The sequence below is a fragment of the Dendrobates tinctorius genome, unplaced genomic scaffold (assembly GCF_039654945.1).
Source record: "Dendrobates tinctorius isolate UK_male_01 unplaced genomic scaffold, ASM3965494v1 ptg000120l, whole genome shotgun sequence".
NCBI lineage: Eukaryota > Metazoa > Chordata > Amphibia > Anura > Dendrobatidae > Dendrobates > Dendrobates tinctorius.
The window spans coordinates 32,931,446-32,948,661 of record NW_027361788.1 but is presented as its reverse complement, the minus strand read 5'-3'; the positions used below and the strand labels follow the sequence as shown (position 1 = coordinate 32,948,661).

The window sequence follows — 17,216 nt, the reverse complement described above, 5'->3', positions numbered from 1 at the left end:
TTCCTCCTTCGGTGACTCATTCATAACAGCACGCTGTCTGGGTGTTATGTTTAACACCAATCTCTCCTTCTCATCCCATATACAATCTCATGCCGGCTCTTGCCGCTTACACCTAAAGAACATCTCTAGAATACGCCCTTTTCTCACCATGGAAACAACAAAAACCCTCACTGTAGCATTGATCCACTCCCGCCTGGATTACTGCAGCGCTCTATTAATTGGCCTCCCCATTACTCGACTATCCCCTCTCCAGTCCATACTTAATGCAGCGGCCAGGATCTGGCTAATCGGTACTCGGACACATCCGCTCTTCGCCAGTCCTTACATTGGCTGCCCATTCATTATAGGATCCAATTCAAAGTACTTGTTCTCACCCACAAAGCTCTCCATAGTGCAGCACCCCTCTACATCCCCTCCCTCATTTCTGTCTATCGGCCTAACCGACCACTGCGCTCTGCAAATGACTTTCGACTAACCTCTGCACTAATCCGTACCTCTCACTCCCGACTCCAAGACTTCTCCCGCGCTGTGCCAATCCTCTGGAATGCTCTACCCCAAGAAATCAGGGCTATCCACAATTTGCATAGTTTCAGGCGCTCCCTCAAAACACATTTGTTCAGAGCGGCCTATCACATTCACTAATCAAAGTCATTCTATGTGTAAGTGTGCATGTGTAGCCCATTCACTATCCCCATCCATTCCTCACTCCCTCAAGATGGCTGGACCATCATTGTAAATACACCATTGTAAATACACACCTGTACTTTGTATCTCCCCCACCTCATTGTAGATTGTAAGCTCTCACGAGCAGAGTCATCTTATTTTGCTTTAATTATTGTATTGTCAACGTTGTTACTTATGACTTGTGTTTTGAAACTGTTAAACTGTAAAGCGCTGCGGAATATGTTGGTGCTATATAAAGATTATTATTATTATATACCATGTGGGGATGTGCTATATATCATGTGGAGCTGGGCTATATATCATGTGGGGCTGGGCTATATACAATGCCAGCGTTGGACTGGAACACCTTGGGCCCACCAGAGAAAATCATTCTTGGGGCCCACTATGTAACTACATAGAGATAAATACAAGACCACCAATTGTGCGGTAAAACACGCTAATATCAGGGTATAATATAAGGTAGTACAAAACTTAATTATGTAGCAGGAGTTGGGGTAGAATATAAAGCAGCCCCCTCATATAGTATAATGCAGCCTCCTCATAGAATATAATGCAGCCATCTCATAGAATTTAATGCAGCCCCCTCATAGAATATAATGCAGCCATCTCATAGACTATAGCCCTCTCATAGGGTATAATGCTGACCCCCTTATAGGGTAAAATGCTGCCCCCTCATAGGGTATAATGCTATATAGATATATAGATATAGAGCTAGATGTATAAATAGATAGATAGAGATAGATGGTTAGATAGATAATGGATAGATAGATAGATAGATAAATAGAGATAGATAGAAAGATAGAGATAGATAGATATACAAAAAAAAATATATATCTTTATAGAGATAGATATAGAGATAATAGATAGCTATAGAGATAGATATATAGATAGAGCGATAGATATAGCTATAGAGTTGGATATAGAGATAGATAGAGAGATAGATATAGAAATAGATAATGGATAGATAGATAGATATAGAGTTAGATATAGATAATAGATAGAGATAGATAATAGATATAGAGATAGATAGATATAGATAATAGATAGAGATAGATAATAGATATAGAAATAGATATAGATAGATATAGAGATTGATAGATATAGATATACATAGATATAGATTGTTAGATATAGATAGAAAGATAGATATAGTGATAGAGCGATATATATATAGATAGAGAGAGATATAGAGAGATAGATAGATATAGAGATAGTTAATGCAAAGATAGATAGATAATAGATATGGAGATAGAGAAAGATAGATATATAGATAGATAATAGATATAGAGATAATAGATAGCTATAGAGATACATAGATAATAGATATAGCTATAGAGATAGATCGATATAGAGATAGATAATAGATATAGAGATAAAAGATAGATATAGAGATAGATAGATATAGATAGAGAAAGATAGATATAGATAATAAAGAGAGCTAGATTGATATAGAGATAGATATCTAGATAGATAGAGAGATAAAAAAACAAACCACAATACTCACCTCTCCTCCTCGCTCCCACGCTGATCTCGGCTTCAGTGTCAGGAGCTGCCCCATCTGCCAGACACACAGCGGGTGCGTGATGTAGTGACGTCATCGCGCACTGGCTGTGAGTCAGGAGCAGAGGGGACTGAGGGCGGCACCGGCCCTGATGCAGAGCGGCTTACTGGGCTGGTGGCAGGTCCTCTGGGGGTGGAGACTGTGAAATGATATTCACTGCTTCGCAGTGAATATTCATTTCTCTTTAGCAGCGGGGATAGGGGCTCCTGCCTCCTGTCACCCGCTGCTGCTCCACTGGCAGGGGCCCCCAAAGCAGCTGCATGGTGTGCGACACACCATTGGCTGGGGGCCCCTGGAGCAGCAGGGGCCCTAGGCAACTGCTGGCCCTGTATGCCAGCAGGTGCCAGGGCCCACCAGATGCCAGGGCCCACCGGAGAATCCTCCGGTTCTCCGGTGGGCCAGTCCGACGCTGTATCATGCTGGGCTGTGTACCATGCTGGGCTGGGCTATATACCATGTGGGGCTGGGCTATATACCATGCGGGGCTGGGCTATATACCATGTGGGGCTGGGCTATATACCATGCTGGGCTATATACCATGTGGTGCTGTGCTATATACCATGGTGGGCTGTGCTAGATAACGTGTGGTACTGTGCTAGATAATGTGTGGTGCTGTGCTATATACCATGTGGGGCTGTGCTATATACCATGTGGTGCTGGGCTATATACCATGTGGTACTGGGCTATATACTATGCGGTTGTGTTATATACCATGGGGGGTACATTTTACATTATATTCTATGAGGGATGCTGTTACAGTGGGGAAAAAAAGTATTTAGTCAGTCAGCAATAGTGCAAGTTCCACCACTTAAAAAGATGAGAGGCGTCTGTAATTTACATCATAGGTAGACCTCAACTATGGGAGACAAACTGAGAAAAAAAAATCCAGAAAATCACATTGTCTGTTTTTTTTTTCATTTTATTTGCATATTATGGTGGAAAATAAGTATTTGGTCAGAAACAAAATTTCATCTCAATACTTTGTGATATATCCTTTGTTGGCAATGACAGAGGTCAAACGTTTTCTGTAAGTCTTCACAAGGTTGCCACACACTGTTGTTGGTATGTTGGCCCATTCCTCCATGCAGATCTCCTCTAGAGCAGTGATGTTTTTGGCTTTTCGCTTGGCAACACGGACTTTCAACTCCCTCCAAAGGTATTCTATAGGGTTGAGATCTGGAGACTGGCTAGGCCACTCCAGGACCTTGAAATGCTTCTTACGAAGCCACTCCTTCGTTGCCCTGGCGGTGTGCTTTGGATCATTGTCATGTTGAAAGACCCAGCCACGTTTCATCTTCAATGCCCTTGCTGATGGAAGGAGGTTTGCACTCAAAATCTCACGATACATGGCCCCATTCATTCTTTCATGTACCCGGATCAGTCGTCCTGGCCCCTTTGCAGAGAAACAGCCCCAAAGCATGATGTTTCCACCACCATGCTTTACAGTAGGTATGGTGTTTGATGGATGCAACTCAGTATTCTTTTTCCTCCAAACACGACAAGTTGTGTTTCTACCAAACAGTTCCAGTTTGGTTTCATCAGACCATAGGACATTCTCCCAAAACTCCTCTGGATCATCCAAATGCTCTCTAGCAAACTTCAGACGGGCCCGGACATGTACAGGCTTAAGCAGTGGGACACGTCTGGCACTGCAGGATCTGAGTCCATGGTGGCGTAGTGTGTTACTTATGGTAGGCCTTGTTACATTGGTCCCAGCTCTCTGCAGTTCATTCACTAGGTCCCCCCGCGTGGTTCTGGGATTTTTGCTCACCGTTCTTGTGATCATTCTGACCCCACGGGGTGGGATTTTGCGTGGAGCACCAGATCGAGGGAGATTATCAGTGGTCTTGTATGTCTTCCATTTTCTAATTATTGCTCCCACAGTTGATTTCTTCACTCCAAGCTGGTTGGCTATTGCAGATTCAGTCTTCCCAGCCTGGTGCAGGGCTACAATTTTGTTTCTGGTGTCCTTTGACAGCTCTTTGGTCTTCACCATAGTGGAGTTTGGAGTCAGACTGTTTGAGGGTGTGCACAGGTGTCTTTTTATACTGATAACAAGTTTAAACAGGTGCCATTACTACAGGTAATGAGGGGAGGAAAGAGGAGACTCTTAAAGAAGAAGTTACAGGTCTGTGAGAGCCAGAAATCTTGATTGCTTGTTTCTGACCAAATACTTATTTTCCACCATAATATGCAAATAAAATGAAAAAAAAACAGACAATGTGATTTTCTGGATTTTTTTTTCTCAGTTTGTCTCCCATAGTTGAGGTCTACCTATGATGTAAATTACAGACGCCTCTCATCGTTTTAAGTGGTGGAACTTGCACTATTGCTGACTGACTAAATACTTTTTTTCCCCACTGTATATAATATGGGGAAGCTACATTATATTCTATGGGGAGGTGGGCTGTATTATATTCTATTTGGGGCTACATTATATTCTATGGGGGGCTGTATTATATTATATTCTATGGGGGGTGATTGCATCATACTTTATAAGTACAACATTAAGTACTACAACATAAGTACTACATTATACTATATGAGGAGGCTACATTGTATTCTATGGGGGTCTGCATTAGGGGCTAGATTATATTATATGGGGTCTTCATTATACTATGAGGGGGCTACATTATACTCTATGGGGGCTGCATTATACTATGTGGAGGGCTACATTGTATTCTGTGGAGGGGCTACATTATACTATATAAGGGGCTGCATTATATCCTATGAGGGGGTTGCCATATACTCTATGGAGGGGCTACATTATACTATATGGGGGAGCCGCATTATATTCTATGGGGGGTTACATTATAGTATGTGGAGTAGCTGCATTATACTCTGGGGTAGCTGCATTATTTTCTAAGGGGTGGCTGCATTATATTATAAGAGAAGGTCTGCATTATATTCTATGGGGGTTACATTATATTGTATGGCGGGGCTGCATTATACTCTGTGGGGTGGCTGCATAATGCTCTATGGGGTGGCTGCATTATACTGTATCGAGGACTATGGGGAATACATTATATGAAGAACTGTGGGGTGCATAATACTATGGGAAGTGAATTGTACTACATTGATGACTATGGCGGTGCATTATACTATATGGAGAACTATGAGGAGTGTATTATACTATATGGAGGACTATAGGGAGTGTATTATACAATATGGAGAACTATGAGGAGTGTATTATACTATATGGAGGACTATAGGGAATGTATTATACAATATGGAGGACTATGGGGAGTGTATTATGCTATATGGAGGACTGAGGAGTATATTATACTATATGGAAGACTATGGGGGACATTATATTATATGGAGGACTATGGGGTGTAAATGTAGATGTGCTGCTGATAACATGATACTGTATGTTGATTAGTGATCCATTAGTGATTGTTCTGTTCCCATCATTCTTTCTCAGACGGTGGAAAGAAGCCGGGAAACAAGTGTTGAACGACTTCAATATAATTGATCACACTCGTTTAGCGTCCTGAACTCAGCGCATGTAACTACAATCGAAATGCTTCTGTGTGATGTGCAATATGTTAGCATTTGGGGCCCCATTTTAAACTTTGCCTAGGGCCCCACTTTGCCTAAAACCGGCCCTGGTGCTGATATTATACCAGAGGAGGTCTGGGCAGTTATGGAGTCAGCAGAAAGTTGGTGACTTTTCAGCCCTCTGCTCCTCAGCACTCGGCCCCCCTGCTCGGTAACATTGCAGGGTCTCCATTTCGTGGCTGAGCTGCTGCGGTTCCTCCCACTGTATTGCAGTCCCCATCCCATATCTAATCTCTGTCTCTAGTTTATATCTCTGTATCTGTATCATCTCTGTCACATTTGGCGTTGTAGGTGTAATTGTATTTTCCACCAGCAGGGTTCGCTCTCCCTCCTGACACACAACACTACGATGTTCTCTCTGCACGATACATTTCTCTCTATAGTACTGCACGCAGGGATCACATCATGAAGCCTCATCAGTGACTACCAGTCACATGACCCGGAAGTTGTCCGCTGCTTTCCACCATGTTGGTAGAGGACTATGTTGCAGTCGGTGACTGCCGTGTGCTGTCTCCGCTTGGGTCGGTGTATGAGTCATGGAGCCAGTGCGGGTCCCACCAGGGGGCGGCTCTTTATGGTGAGCTTATTACTATTCACAGTGGTGTATTTGACATACTGTAACCTTACTTGTCTGCCATGTTTGTATGGGAAGCTGCCCCCCGTGTGATGTGTTACCGGGGAGCACATGTCCCCTAAGTGTCTCTGTATTACATGTGAGTTTGTGATCTGGTGTAATGTAACATGTTTTATACTGTCTCCTATGTGTAGGTGGTCGGACTGGGCAATCATGGCATGTCTGGCACCAGGCACAGTGTGGGCATGACCGCCATTAATCAGCTGGCGGGGAGGCTCAATGTCGCCGATCAGTGGAAGACAGACAGACAGACGGGAGCCGATCTTGTCACCGCCCAGTTTGATGGCGTCCATCTAGTCCTGATAAAACCTCGACAGTTTATGAATGTTAATGGGACCAGTGTGGCCAATGCTGGTGAGGTCAATAATCGCTTCATGTAAGAGGGGTACTTGTCACTTACATGAGACAACAGTGCCCCCATGGCAGATCAAGCTGTCTTCTGGCGCCGCCCCCATGGCAGACCGAGCCATCATCTGGTTTCCTTCCCTCCATGGCAGATCAAGCTGACATCTGGTTCCCCCCCCCATGGCAGATCGAGCCGTCCCCATCCCCCCATGGCAGATTGAGCTGTTTTCTGGTTCGCCTAGCAACCCCCCCAATGACAGGTCAAGCTGGCCCTAACCAAACCAGCAGACCCCTTTTGGGCATAGATCTAGGATGTACATAAGTCCCCTAGTTCTGCATCCTTTGGAGACAGTTACTGTTATAGGGACACTTGTACCAGCTGCCTTGGATAGCGAGGTCTTGTTGCACGTTGGGTTTGTAATGAGGGAACTCTGCATCCTGTGGTTTTTGTTTTTTTGTCTTTAATCCATCACTGTTGGTTTTCATAGAGGGACTTGCTGGCCTTGTTATGGGGTTCCTGTTATAGGCTGGCTCTGTTCTGGCTCAGTGTAAGTGTTGATGTTCTGCAGCATTCCGTTTAACATCTTCAGTTTCTATGATTTCTGATCTATGGTCTCAATAATCAATGACGTTTTTTGGTTGCAAAGTTTATTATTATTATTACTATTATTATTATTTGGGATAATTACTGTTGGATAATCTTATATGGATTTTTTTCCCCAGCTGGAAAGTTCCGCCTGACCCCTGAGAATATCTATCTACTGCACGATGAACTGGACAAGTCTCTGGGGAAGGTGACTCTGAAGCTCGGAGGGAGCGCGAGGTATCTGGTCCGTTATTGAGTGAAATGCAGACCACTTGGCCAACTTTAGAGGACTCACCCTGCCCCCTATTCACAGCAGCATTGCATAGACGACAAGCTGAGCTTGAGAAGATCTATTTTCTGTGACTTCATTAATACTTTTTATTTTAGGATTAATAGAGAATGTGGGAGTCCTTGCTCCACCCACCCAGCCAGTGATTGACAGCTTACACCGTGTGGGAGGAGCAGGACTCTCAGGCTTCCTCAATAAATACTGAATCAAATCATTGACATCTATAAATCTTTGAGCTTTAACTGTTTAATGATTATTTTAAGTGTCTGATCCCTGTTTTGGTGGGTGATAGCTTGTAGCTTGTAAGCTATACCCACATGATGTGTATTCTGACCTTGGCTGCTCCCTGTATTTTCTAGGGGCCACAATGGTGTCCGTTCCTGCATTGACCACCTGAAATCAGACGTAAGTTCTGGAGCCCATATTTGCCCACCTTTCATTTACCGGGATTCGGTAATGAAGACTTTGTGTTTTTCTCTTTCTTCCTTGGCAGACGATGATCAGACTCCTGATTGGCATTGGACGCCCGGCTGACAAGTCTTCGGTGACCCCCTATGTACTGGCACGCTTTACAAAGAATGAGCAGGAGACGCTGACCTTGGTTTTGGAGAAAGGTCTGGACTTGTTACTTGGACATATCCAAAAAAGGACACAGGCCGCGACTAGTATGCCAATAACTAGGCCGGTGCAAAACAGAATATGAAGGTAGCTGGAATATTCAGCTCATAAACGTTCAACTGAAGAGAAGGCGACCACGGCACAGAACCACCTGCGGAGGGCGCCACCTCTCATCTGGTGTAATCACAGGATTACTTGGGCCCCCAGCACCCCATGATCAGCTGTTATCAGCTCTGGTAGTGGCCATATACACAGTGTAAGGCGCTGGAACAGCACAGCACCACACACACCGTATAGTGGCCATAATAGGTACTGCAGATCAGCTCCTCTTCAACTCAATGAGACCCCTGGTTGCAGTTCTCAGCAACGAGTGTTGGACCCTTACTAATGTGATAGAGGCTAGGTCTTCAGTGTCAGACGTGGACAGCCCCCTTCATTTTTTTTAACCTCATAAGCACTCCCATGCCTCACGTATTAAAGGGGATTTCCTTTTCTATCCAAAATATTGTTTACCTATTCATTCATCAGTACAATAATGGTGGGGGGGTCTGACACCCCTTCCTGTCAGCTGTCACACTCCTTTATACTTTAATTACTGGTATTGCAGTCCGGAACCATTCACTTAAAAGGAATAAAGATGGAGGACATGGTCCATGCCGTCAAACAGCTGATTGTCAGGGACCCCCCCCCCCCGTAAAATCCAATAGTGATCTCCTATACTAAAGATTTTACTGGACTGGGAAACTACTTTAATAATACAATGCACAGATGCCATACATAGTTCATAATATGCTTATAGGTGTTAACATAGAAATATGCACAACGTACCAATATACTTGTATTAAAACACGTGCCCCCATCTCCAGGTACCAGCGCCGATCCTGGCAGCTCCACTTTTACCTTGTGCCTGAGCCAGGAGAAAATGTCTTGAATCGGCTCATCATCATTGCTGTATGTGAAGAGGACTGGCTGTCTAATTTAATAGCTAAGCCTGCCCCCTCCTGACTGAATCAGCCATGATGGAGAAAGAAGGGGGCTGGCTTACCTATTGAAATCATCAGGCAGGCAGCCCCCTTCACCCACACAGCAGAGTGTCAGGACTGGCAGTGACCGCTACAGATCAGGACCCCTTTCCTAATTGAAGTATAGTAATATATTGTACATATTTCTACCTTAAACACACATAAAGATACCTTTTTGGGTGGGAGCGGAATAAAGGAACACTTATGCCTGGTGCAGGGCCGGGGAGGGGAGAGCAGGACACACTCCTCAGCCCTGTACCAGGCATAACACAATATTACAGATTTGCTCGGTTTTATGAATGGGAAGAATATTCTCAATTCTCTCCGAATAAATATGAAGCGTTTATAGTGGCATTATATTCTCCTTTTTCACATCAGATACATTGAGAATAGAGCTCAATATTACATGCGCCTCCTAAGGTGGGAAGGGAGCAATGACTTTTGCACACTGATCACATGACCCCTGACGGCTCCTGTGGGCGGTGACTGAACTATGTGATCGGCCTCAACCGTCCGCCTTTATTATAATCGGTCCATCTTATGTGTCTAGGCGCAGGTTACTGTCATTTCGCTATTAGAAGAGCATTGCCGGCCGGGGTGGAGGAGATTCCTGGTAATGGCTTCTGTTTTGGGAGTTTTCCATCTGGGCTTCCTGTAAGGTCCTGCAAGTAAACAGGGTATATTAAAGGGCTAGTCTATCTTTGGGGACAATTTAACTTTTTTTTTCGTAGTTGCAAAAATAATCTTTATAGTTGGGTTTTATTGAAAACATTGCACCAGTTGGCTTTTACAGGCTTTCGCTTCACAGTCAACTTTGATGGGTCGAAAATCAGCTGAGAGGAACTAAAAAAAAGACAGAGTTAAACTCTACTGCCATTTACTATGAGCTCACTGACTGATTCTCAGTTAACTCATTCTGCAATAACAATAGAGTGCAACACAGAAGCTATAGAAGAGAAATTGTGCAATACTGTTAATAATGCCCAATTTTAAAAATGATTTTTAGCCCCAATTCCAAGCATCCAAAGGTGGACAACCCCTTTATGTATACAGTCCTTGAGGTACGGGGGCGAATACATTCTTGACTCACTAGTGGAGCTTTACCTTTGGGGAAATCACATAAAATGTCAGGGTTCTTAACATGGGCCGTATTCACCCAGCCTTCATATTTACCGTCCGTGTCATGGCCGCAATCCCCCACACCCCCGAGGGTCTCCTGACCTGAACTAATGGCCTCCTAGGCATATAAGAGGCTGCAGGTTCTGGTGAGGAGAGTCGCCGAATAGAAGGTAAGAAAGTAATAAGCTGAATGAATGCACTCATAGCGTGACATGGGCCCCTTCCTCAGGCCACTCTGGGCCAGGCTTGGTGACTGGTATTGTAAGAGTCCCTTTAATTCAGGGCAGATAAAGTACGCGTGCGCCAGAGCGTGCGGCCACTCTGGGCCAGGCTTGGTGACTGGTATTGTAAGAGTCCCTTTAATTCAGGGCAGATAAAGTACGCGTGCGCCAGAGCCACGACAGGAAGGGAAGAAGAGGACGGCACTGTATGAAGATGGGAGGCGCCGGACCGCGACACCCATCTGACCGGACCGCCCCCCCCGGGTGAGTATAATCTCCTTTTTCTTCTCTTTCAGGTTACATCGGGGGCTTATCTACAGCATTACAGAATGCTGTAGATAAGCCCCTGATGTCGATGCCGGCAGCTCATAGGCCAAGAAAAAGGGTGACCGATTCCCTTTAAGAAAATGGAGCTCTGTTCCAGTTACTGACCTGCGCTATGTGGGACAAAGTCCTGACGGACCACTTTGCTTTAACCTGCACCATATTGCCTCCCTTTGATTAGAGCCCCCGAGGTCAGACCCCTGTTGATGGCATATCCAGCCTGCCATGAAGGGAAATGGGTTGCCTGCTTTGGACAATCCTTTTTTTGTTAACTTGCTATTTGGGAAATAACTTTTTAATCGCCAATTGATAGGAGAGACTTGCTGATCGCTGAAGCCCCCCAACGATCCTGAGAATGGGGCTCTGCAGAGGCACAAAGAGAACATGCTTCACCTCTGCTCCATTCATTGTCTATAGGACTGCCTGAAATAGGGGTCGCTGCTCTCAGCTTTCTCTGGTAATCCCATAGACAATGAATGAAGCCAAGGTGGAGCATGGGCACCTTCACTGCATTCAAAATGGGCCTGTTATAATGGATCTGGAACCCCCTTTACAAGATCACTGGGGGTCCCAAGGGTTGGACACATTAGGCTGGTTTCACATTAGCGCTTTTTAAGCGCACGCATGGCCGGGGGTAGCTCCGCCCCCGAGCCGGCTCTCTGCCCGGCGTGCCCGCCCCTTGCTTGTAGCGCCGCCTCCTAGCGCACAGCGGCGCCTGCGATCGGCGCACCCTATCTTTAGCATAGGGTGCGCAGATCGTGCGCTAGTTGCGCTTTGACCTGCGCTGCGCACTTTTGACGGTGCGCCGTGCGCGCCAAAATCAAACTTTTCGGATTTTGGTGCGCACGGCGCACCGTCAAAGGTGCGCAGCGCAGGTCAAAGCGCAACTAGCGCACGGCCTGCGCACGATCTGCGCACCCTATGCTAAAGATAGGGTGCGCCGATCGCAGGCGCCGCTGTGCGCTAGGAGGCGGCGCTACAAGCAAGGGGCGGGCACGCCGGGCAGAGAGCCGGCTCGGGGGCGGAGCTACCCCCGGCCGTGCGTGCGCTTAAAAAGCGCTAATGTGAAACCAGCCTTAGAGATCAGTGAAAGAAGATAATGTTTATTCTGGGAATAACCTCCATCCACTAATGATTAGCTGATCACAGGGTGTTTCTCTGGCAGACCAGTGATTGCCTGTAACCAGAAAGCAATTATTGGATTTCACTGCAGCGCCTCCACAGGAGACATGAGGCATTGCAATATTAACCCCTTCCTTACCGATGACGGAATAGTACGTCATCGGTAAGGATCCACTGCTTTACGGTGGGCTCCGGTGGCGAGCCCACCGCAAAGCTGGGACATGTCAGCTGTTATGAACAGCTGACATGTGCTCGCAATAGGCGCGAGCGGAATCGACGTCCGCCTGCGCCCATTAACTAGTTAAATCCCACTGTCAAATCTGACAGCGGGCATTTAAATAGCACTTCTGGCCGCCGGGCCGGAAGTGACCTCATCGCCGACCCTTGTCACGTGATCGGTGGTCGGCGACGCGTTGCCTGGATAACCACAGGTCTCAGAGACCTCTTTGGTTGTTCCAGGCAGATGGCTTTGAGCGCTGCCCGGTGGATGGTGCTCAAAGCACAGCAGTAAATCTGCTACATATGGGCGATCTGCTCATTGCTCATATGTAGCACAGCCGATCGGGTTGTGCATGCAGGCTATTGAAGCATGCCAAAAGTAAAAAAAAAAGTTCAAATTACCACCCTTTCGCCCCAATCAAAATAAAAAAGTTTAAAAAAAAGTCCCACATACACATATTAGGTATCGCCGGGTTCAGAATCGCCCGATCAATAAAAAAAAAAAAAAAGCATTAACCCGATCGCTAAACGGCGTAGCGAGGAAAAAAATTCAAAATGCCAGAATTACTTTTTCCGGTCGCCGCGATATTGCATTAAAATGCAATAACGGGCGACCAAAAGAACGTATTTGCACATAAGTAATATCATTAGAAACGTCAGATCAGCCCGCAAAAAATAAGCCCTCACCCGACCCTGGATCACGAAAAATGGAGACGCTACGGGACTCAGAAAATTGCGCAATTTTTTTTTTTTATTTTTTAGCAAACTTTGGAATTTTTTTTCACCACTTAGATAAATGAGAACCTAGACATGTTTGGTGTCTATGAACTCGTAATGACCTGGAGAATCATAATGGCAGGTTAGATTTAGCATCTAGTGAACCTAGTAAAAAAGCCAAACAAAAAACAAGTGTGCAATTGCACTTTTTTTTTAAATTTCACTGCACTTGGAATTTTTTTCCCGTTTTAAAGTACACAACATGGTATAACCAATGGTGTCGTTTAAAAGTACAACTCGTCCTGCAAAAAATAAGCCCTCACATGGCCATATTGACGGAAAAATAAAAAAGTTATGGCTCTGGAACGAAGGGGAGTGAAAATCGAAAAAAGCTCCGGGAGTGAAGGGGTTAATGCTGTAGTTATACATTGTCTGTGTAATGCATGGACTCTAGTGGAAGCACGGACCCGTAACAAAGCATATACTGAACTCGGTGATGACCTTCATGTACCTGTTGCCCTTGGGTGCCACGTAATGGTCCGGGTCTATTCTTTGGAAGTCATGTAGCCCTGGCCCCAGCCCCAGAGCGGCCGCACTGGTCAGCAGCAGCAGGAGACTGTGCAGCACGTTGCTCCGTCTTTCCAGGGATTCATCGTGTCTTTCACCTTCCTCGTCCGCAGACTTCTCCTGTAAAGACACGAGAATGCTGTGAATGGGCTAGAGATGGGCCTCTCCGGGAGCGGTGTGGGGCTTCATGCTGTGCATTAAATGGTCGGAGTGAGCACTGGCAAAGCATGGGTGTGTGACCTCCATAACATCAGATGGGTCGCCACAATCGCACTGTGTGACCATGTCCATATACTGATATTTCAGGCATAATGTGTGGTGGTGTCATACCACGAGCATGTCCTTCAGAGAAGACGCTGCCTGACTTAGGACTTTCTCCACCGATTGCCTCTTCTTCACCTCGTCATCTGCCTGCCTGCTTGCTGTGTTCATCCCTTCCATAAGTCTTTGCACCTCTTCCTCCAGGGACGTCATCCTCTGCCTGTGGGGGAGAAGCAGACGCTGTTACCATTGGTCATGTAGAATTACTACTTGGTATAGGATGCCTCACTGAGGTCTATGTGACCAGTGCTGCACAGCCTGTGGCTACAAGTAGGGGATGATATGGCTCCATGATGATTCCCTGCTTTGTGTAGCAGCACTTGACCTCACAATCAGTCTACAAATAGGGTTTATTTGTAGTGTAACAAACAAGGTATGTATGTGTGGGTGGGCACCACGACATGTAACACATAAATGAGAGCTGGGTGCAGCACAGTGCCGGAAGTACCGAGAAAAAGAAGCACAGAATGGAGCGCACGCACAGCTGAATATCACTATGCAAAAAGACTTATCTAATATAATAAATGCCCTAAGCAGCTTCCGGTTGTAACAACTTCCGTCCAGTTGTAACCGGTGACGTCACCGCACACCTCTTTCCATGTTAACCCTCAACACACCACTCCTCAACACACTCCTCTCACCTTTCACCATCTCCACTCACGACCCTTTCTCTCACTCTGTCTCTCATACTCATGCCGTCATCGCCGCTGTTCCATGATCCCCGACATCTTCTTCCGCCGGCGACATCCTGGATCCAGACGTCCTCCACGCCGGCGACATGTTCTTGCGGCGACGCCATCTTGTGCATCGCGAAATCCCGCGATACTCAAGATGGCGTCACCGCAAGAACATGTCACCGGCGTGGAGGACGTCGGGATCCAAAATGGCGTCGGTGAAATCTCGCGAGATTTCGCCGACGCCATTTTGGATCCCGACGACATCCACGCCGGCAACATGTTCCTGCGGTGACGCTATTTTGGATCGGCGAAATCCCGCGATACTCAAGATGGCGTCGCCGCAAGAACATGGCGACGACGACGTCGGGATCCAAAATGGCGTCGGCGAAAATTCACGAGATTTCGCCGACGCTATTTTGGATCCCGACGTCGTCCACGCCGGCGACATGTTCTTCCGGCGACGCCATCTTGAGTATCGCGGGATTTCACGATACTCAAGATGGCGTCGCCGCAAGAACATGTCGCCGGCGTGGACAACGTCTGGATCCAGGATGGCGCCGGCGGAAGATGATGTCGGGGATCGTGGAGTAGCGGCGATGACGGCGTGAGTATGAGAGACGGAGTGAGACAAGGGGTCGTATGTGGAGTGAAAGAGTGAGTGGACGTGAGTGGAGATGGTGAAAGGTGAGAGGAGTGTGTGTGTTGAGGGTTAACATGGCAAGAGGTGTGATGCTATAGCATCGGGCCATAATCTAGTCTAATATATAAAGCTCAATGTGGGTGTGTGTATGTATGTCCGGGATTGGCATCCGCACCGTCGCAGCTACAGCCACATAATTTGGCACAGTCACATGACTGGACCCCGAGAGCGGCATAGGCTATGTTGTGAGGCGAAATTTTAACCCTGCGCGTTCCAATTCACCAAACAATTTTGCCCCTATCTACATAATGGGGGAAAAGTGAAAGGAAAAGTGTTGGAGGCAAATTGACAGCTGCCAGATGTGAACAAGGGGGACTTAAAGAATGAGAGCGATGGCGCCAAAGAATATATACTGTACAGTTGCTAAGGTGGGGCCCTGACATGGGATACTCACCACACATGGGGAAATGAACACACAAAATGCGCCACACACTACCACGTGCTTCAACACATATACCACCCTCAGCACACATTTAACCACACATACACCAACCTCGCCACATAAAAGTCGAAACACAAAAGTCGCCACTCAGCACTCGCCACGCTGTCCCAGAGCTGTTTAAAAGATGGAAAATGAGCTGTGATTGGTTGCTATCAGCAACAGTTTTCTTTGTAGACAGTTGTGGGAACTGAGGCCTATTATTCTTATCATTTCTATGGTGTTATCGTCCATTAGACCCATATCTACTATACATTTATGTCCCACTCTGTAAATGAGATGGGGGTCCCTTTATAGTACCATTGTCATGTAACCGTGACCCTTTAAGGATAGGTTTACACGGTGCAGATTTTTCTACTGCAAGTTTCACCCCCCCCTCATACATTGGAAAAAGGAGGGTAAAATCTGCATGGGATTTTAACCTCTTCCCACTCAGGCGATTTTTAATTTTTTTATTATTTTTCAATCAAGATGGCAGAATAAGGGCTGGTACAAAACTTTTCAAAAAGAATAGTTTTGTACTGCCATTTTTTTCTTTTACTTTTCCATTGACAGAGCTCATTTTCTTGGTACCATTTTGGGCACCGTACAATGTTTATAGAGGGAGATGCGGCAACAACCAAACAAATGGAAATTTTGGTGGTGATTTTTTTCCCCCCTTTACCAGTACCGTCCTACGTAGGGAAGGAGCTAAAATCAGCTCCGCAGGTGAGTTTTCACGTGGGAAAATTCTGCGTCGTATCAGTAAAATCTCGTCTTCATGCCCGATACTATAATCCTCTGCGGAAATCTACAGGTGAAATCTGCAGCTTCCCCTGCTGTGCGACCCTACTACCCTAAAGATGCCAATAGGGTTGTCCAAGACTTAAGCCCCCGTCACACATAGCGTTCTCGCTAGCGAGATCGCTGCTGAGTCACAAGTTTTGTGACGCCACAGCGATCTCACCAGCGAGATCGCTGTGTGTGACAGCGATCAGCGACCGCCCCCCCTGCCGGGTATCGCTGATCGCTGGGGAAATGTCTGGACTTTTTTGGGGTCACTGGTCTCCCGCTGGCCAGCACGCATCGTTGCGTGTGACAGGTGGGAGACCAGCGAGCAGGAGCTTGTAACCAAGGTAAACGTCGGGTTTCTAAGGGGTGCGCGGCGCCTAGAAACCCGATGTGTACCTTAGTTACTAGCGAGCTGATGCAGGGAGCTGGTAACCAAGGTACACGTCGGGTTTCTAAATGCGCCCCTTAGAAACCCGATGCGTACCTTGGTTACCAGCTCCCTACATAAGCACGCTGGTAACTAAGATACACTGCGGATAACTAAGCGACGTGCGTCGCTTGTTACCCGCGTGTGGCTGGTGCTGCTGTTTGACAGCTCACCAGCGATCATGTAATGATGCACCAGCGATCCTGACAAGATCGTATCGTTGTTGGGATCGCTGGCGTGTCGCTATGTGTGACGGGGCCCTTAGAAATTGAAGAGCTATCCTTAGGTACCT

At 46.4% G+C, this 17,216-nt stretch overlaps 2 protein-coding genes across 2 annotated transcripts; one reads left to right on the top strand and one right to left on the bottom strand.

Moving 5' to 3' along the window:
• The first annotated feature begins 6,199 nt into the window (after window positions 1-6,199).
• LOC141046591 (probable peptidyl-tRNA hydrolase) lies at window positions 6,200-9,654 on the top strand. The gene is made up of 5 exons (XM_073541071.1): window positions 6,200-6,383; window positions 6,575-6,794; window positions 7,509-7,608; window positions 8,020-8,065; window positions 8,154-9,654. Exons 1-5 carry the CDS (start codon window positions 6,288-6,290, stop codon window positions 8,361-8,363), a joined length of 672 nt encoding a protein of 223 aa, XP_073397172.1. The 5' UTR covers window positions 6,200-6,287; the 3' UTR covers window positions 8,364-9,654.
• Window positions 9,619-14,414, bottom strand: LOC141046592 (cilia- and flagella-associated protein 157-like). The gene is made up of 4 exons (XM_073541072.1): window positions 14,359-14,414; window positions 13,920-14,070; window positions 13,534-13,709; window positions 9,619-9,962 (listed from the first exon to the last, which is right to left on the bottom strand). Exons 2-4 carry the CDS (start codon window positions 14,061-14,063, stop codon window positions 9,875-9,877), a joined length of 408 nt encoding a protein of 135 aa, XP_073397173.1. The 5' UTR covers window positions 14,064-14,070; window positions 14,359-14,414; the 3' UTR covers window positions 9,619-9,874.
• Between the last annotated feature and the right edge of the window lie 2,802 nt (window positions 14,415-17,216).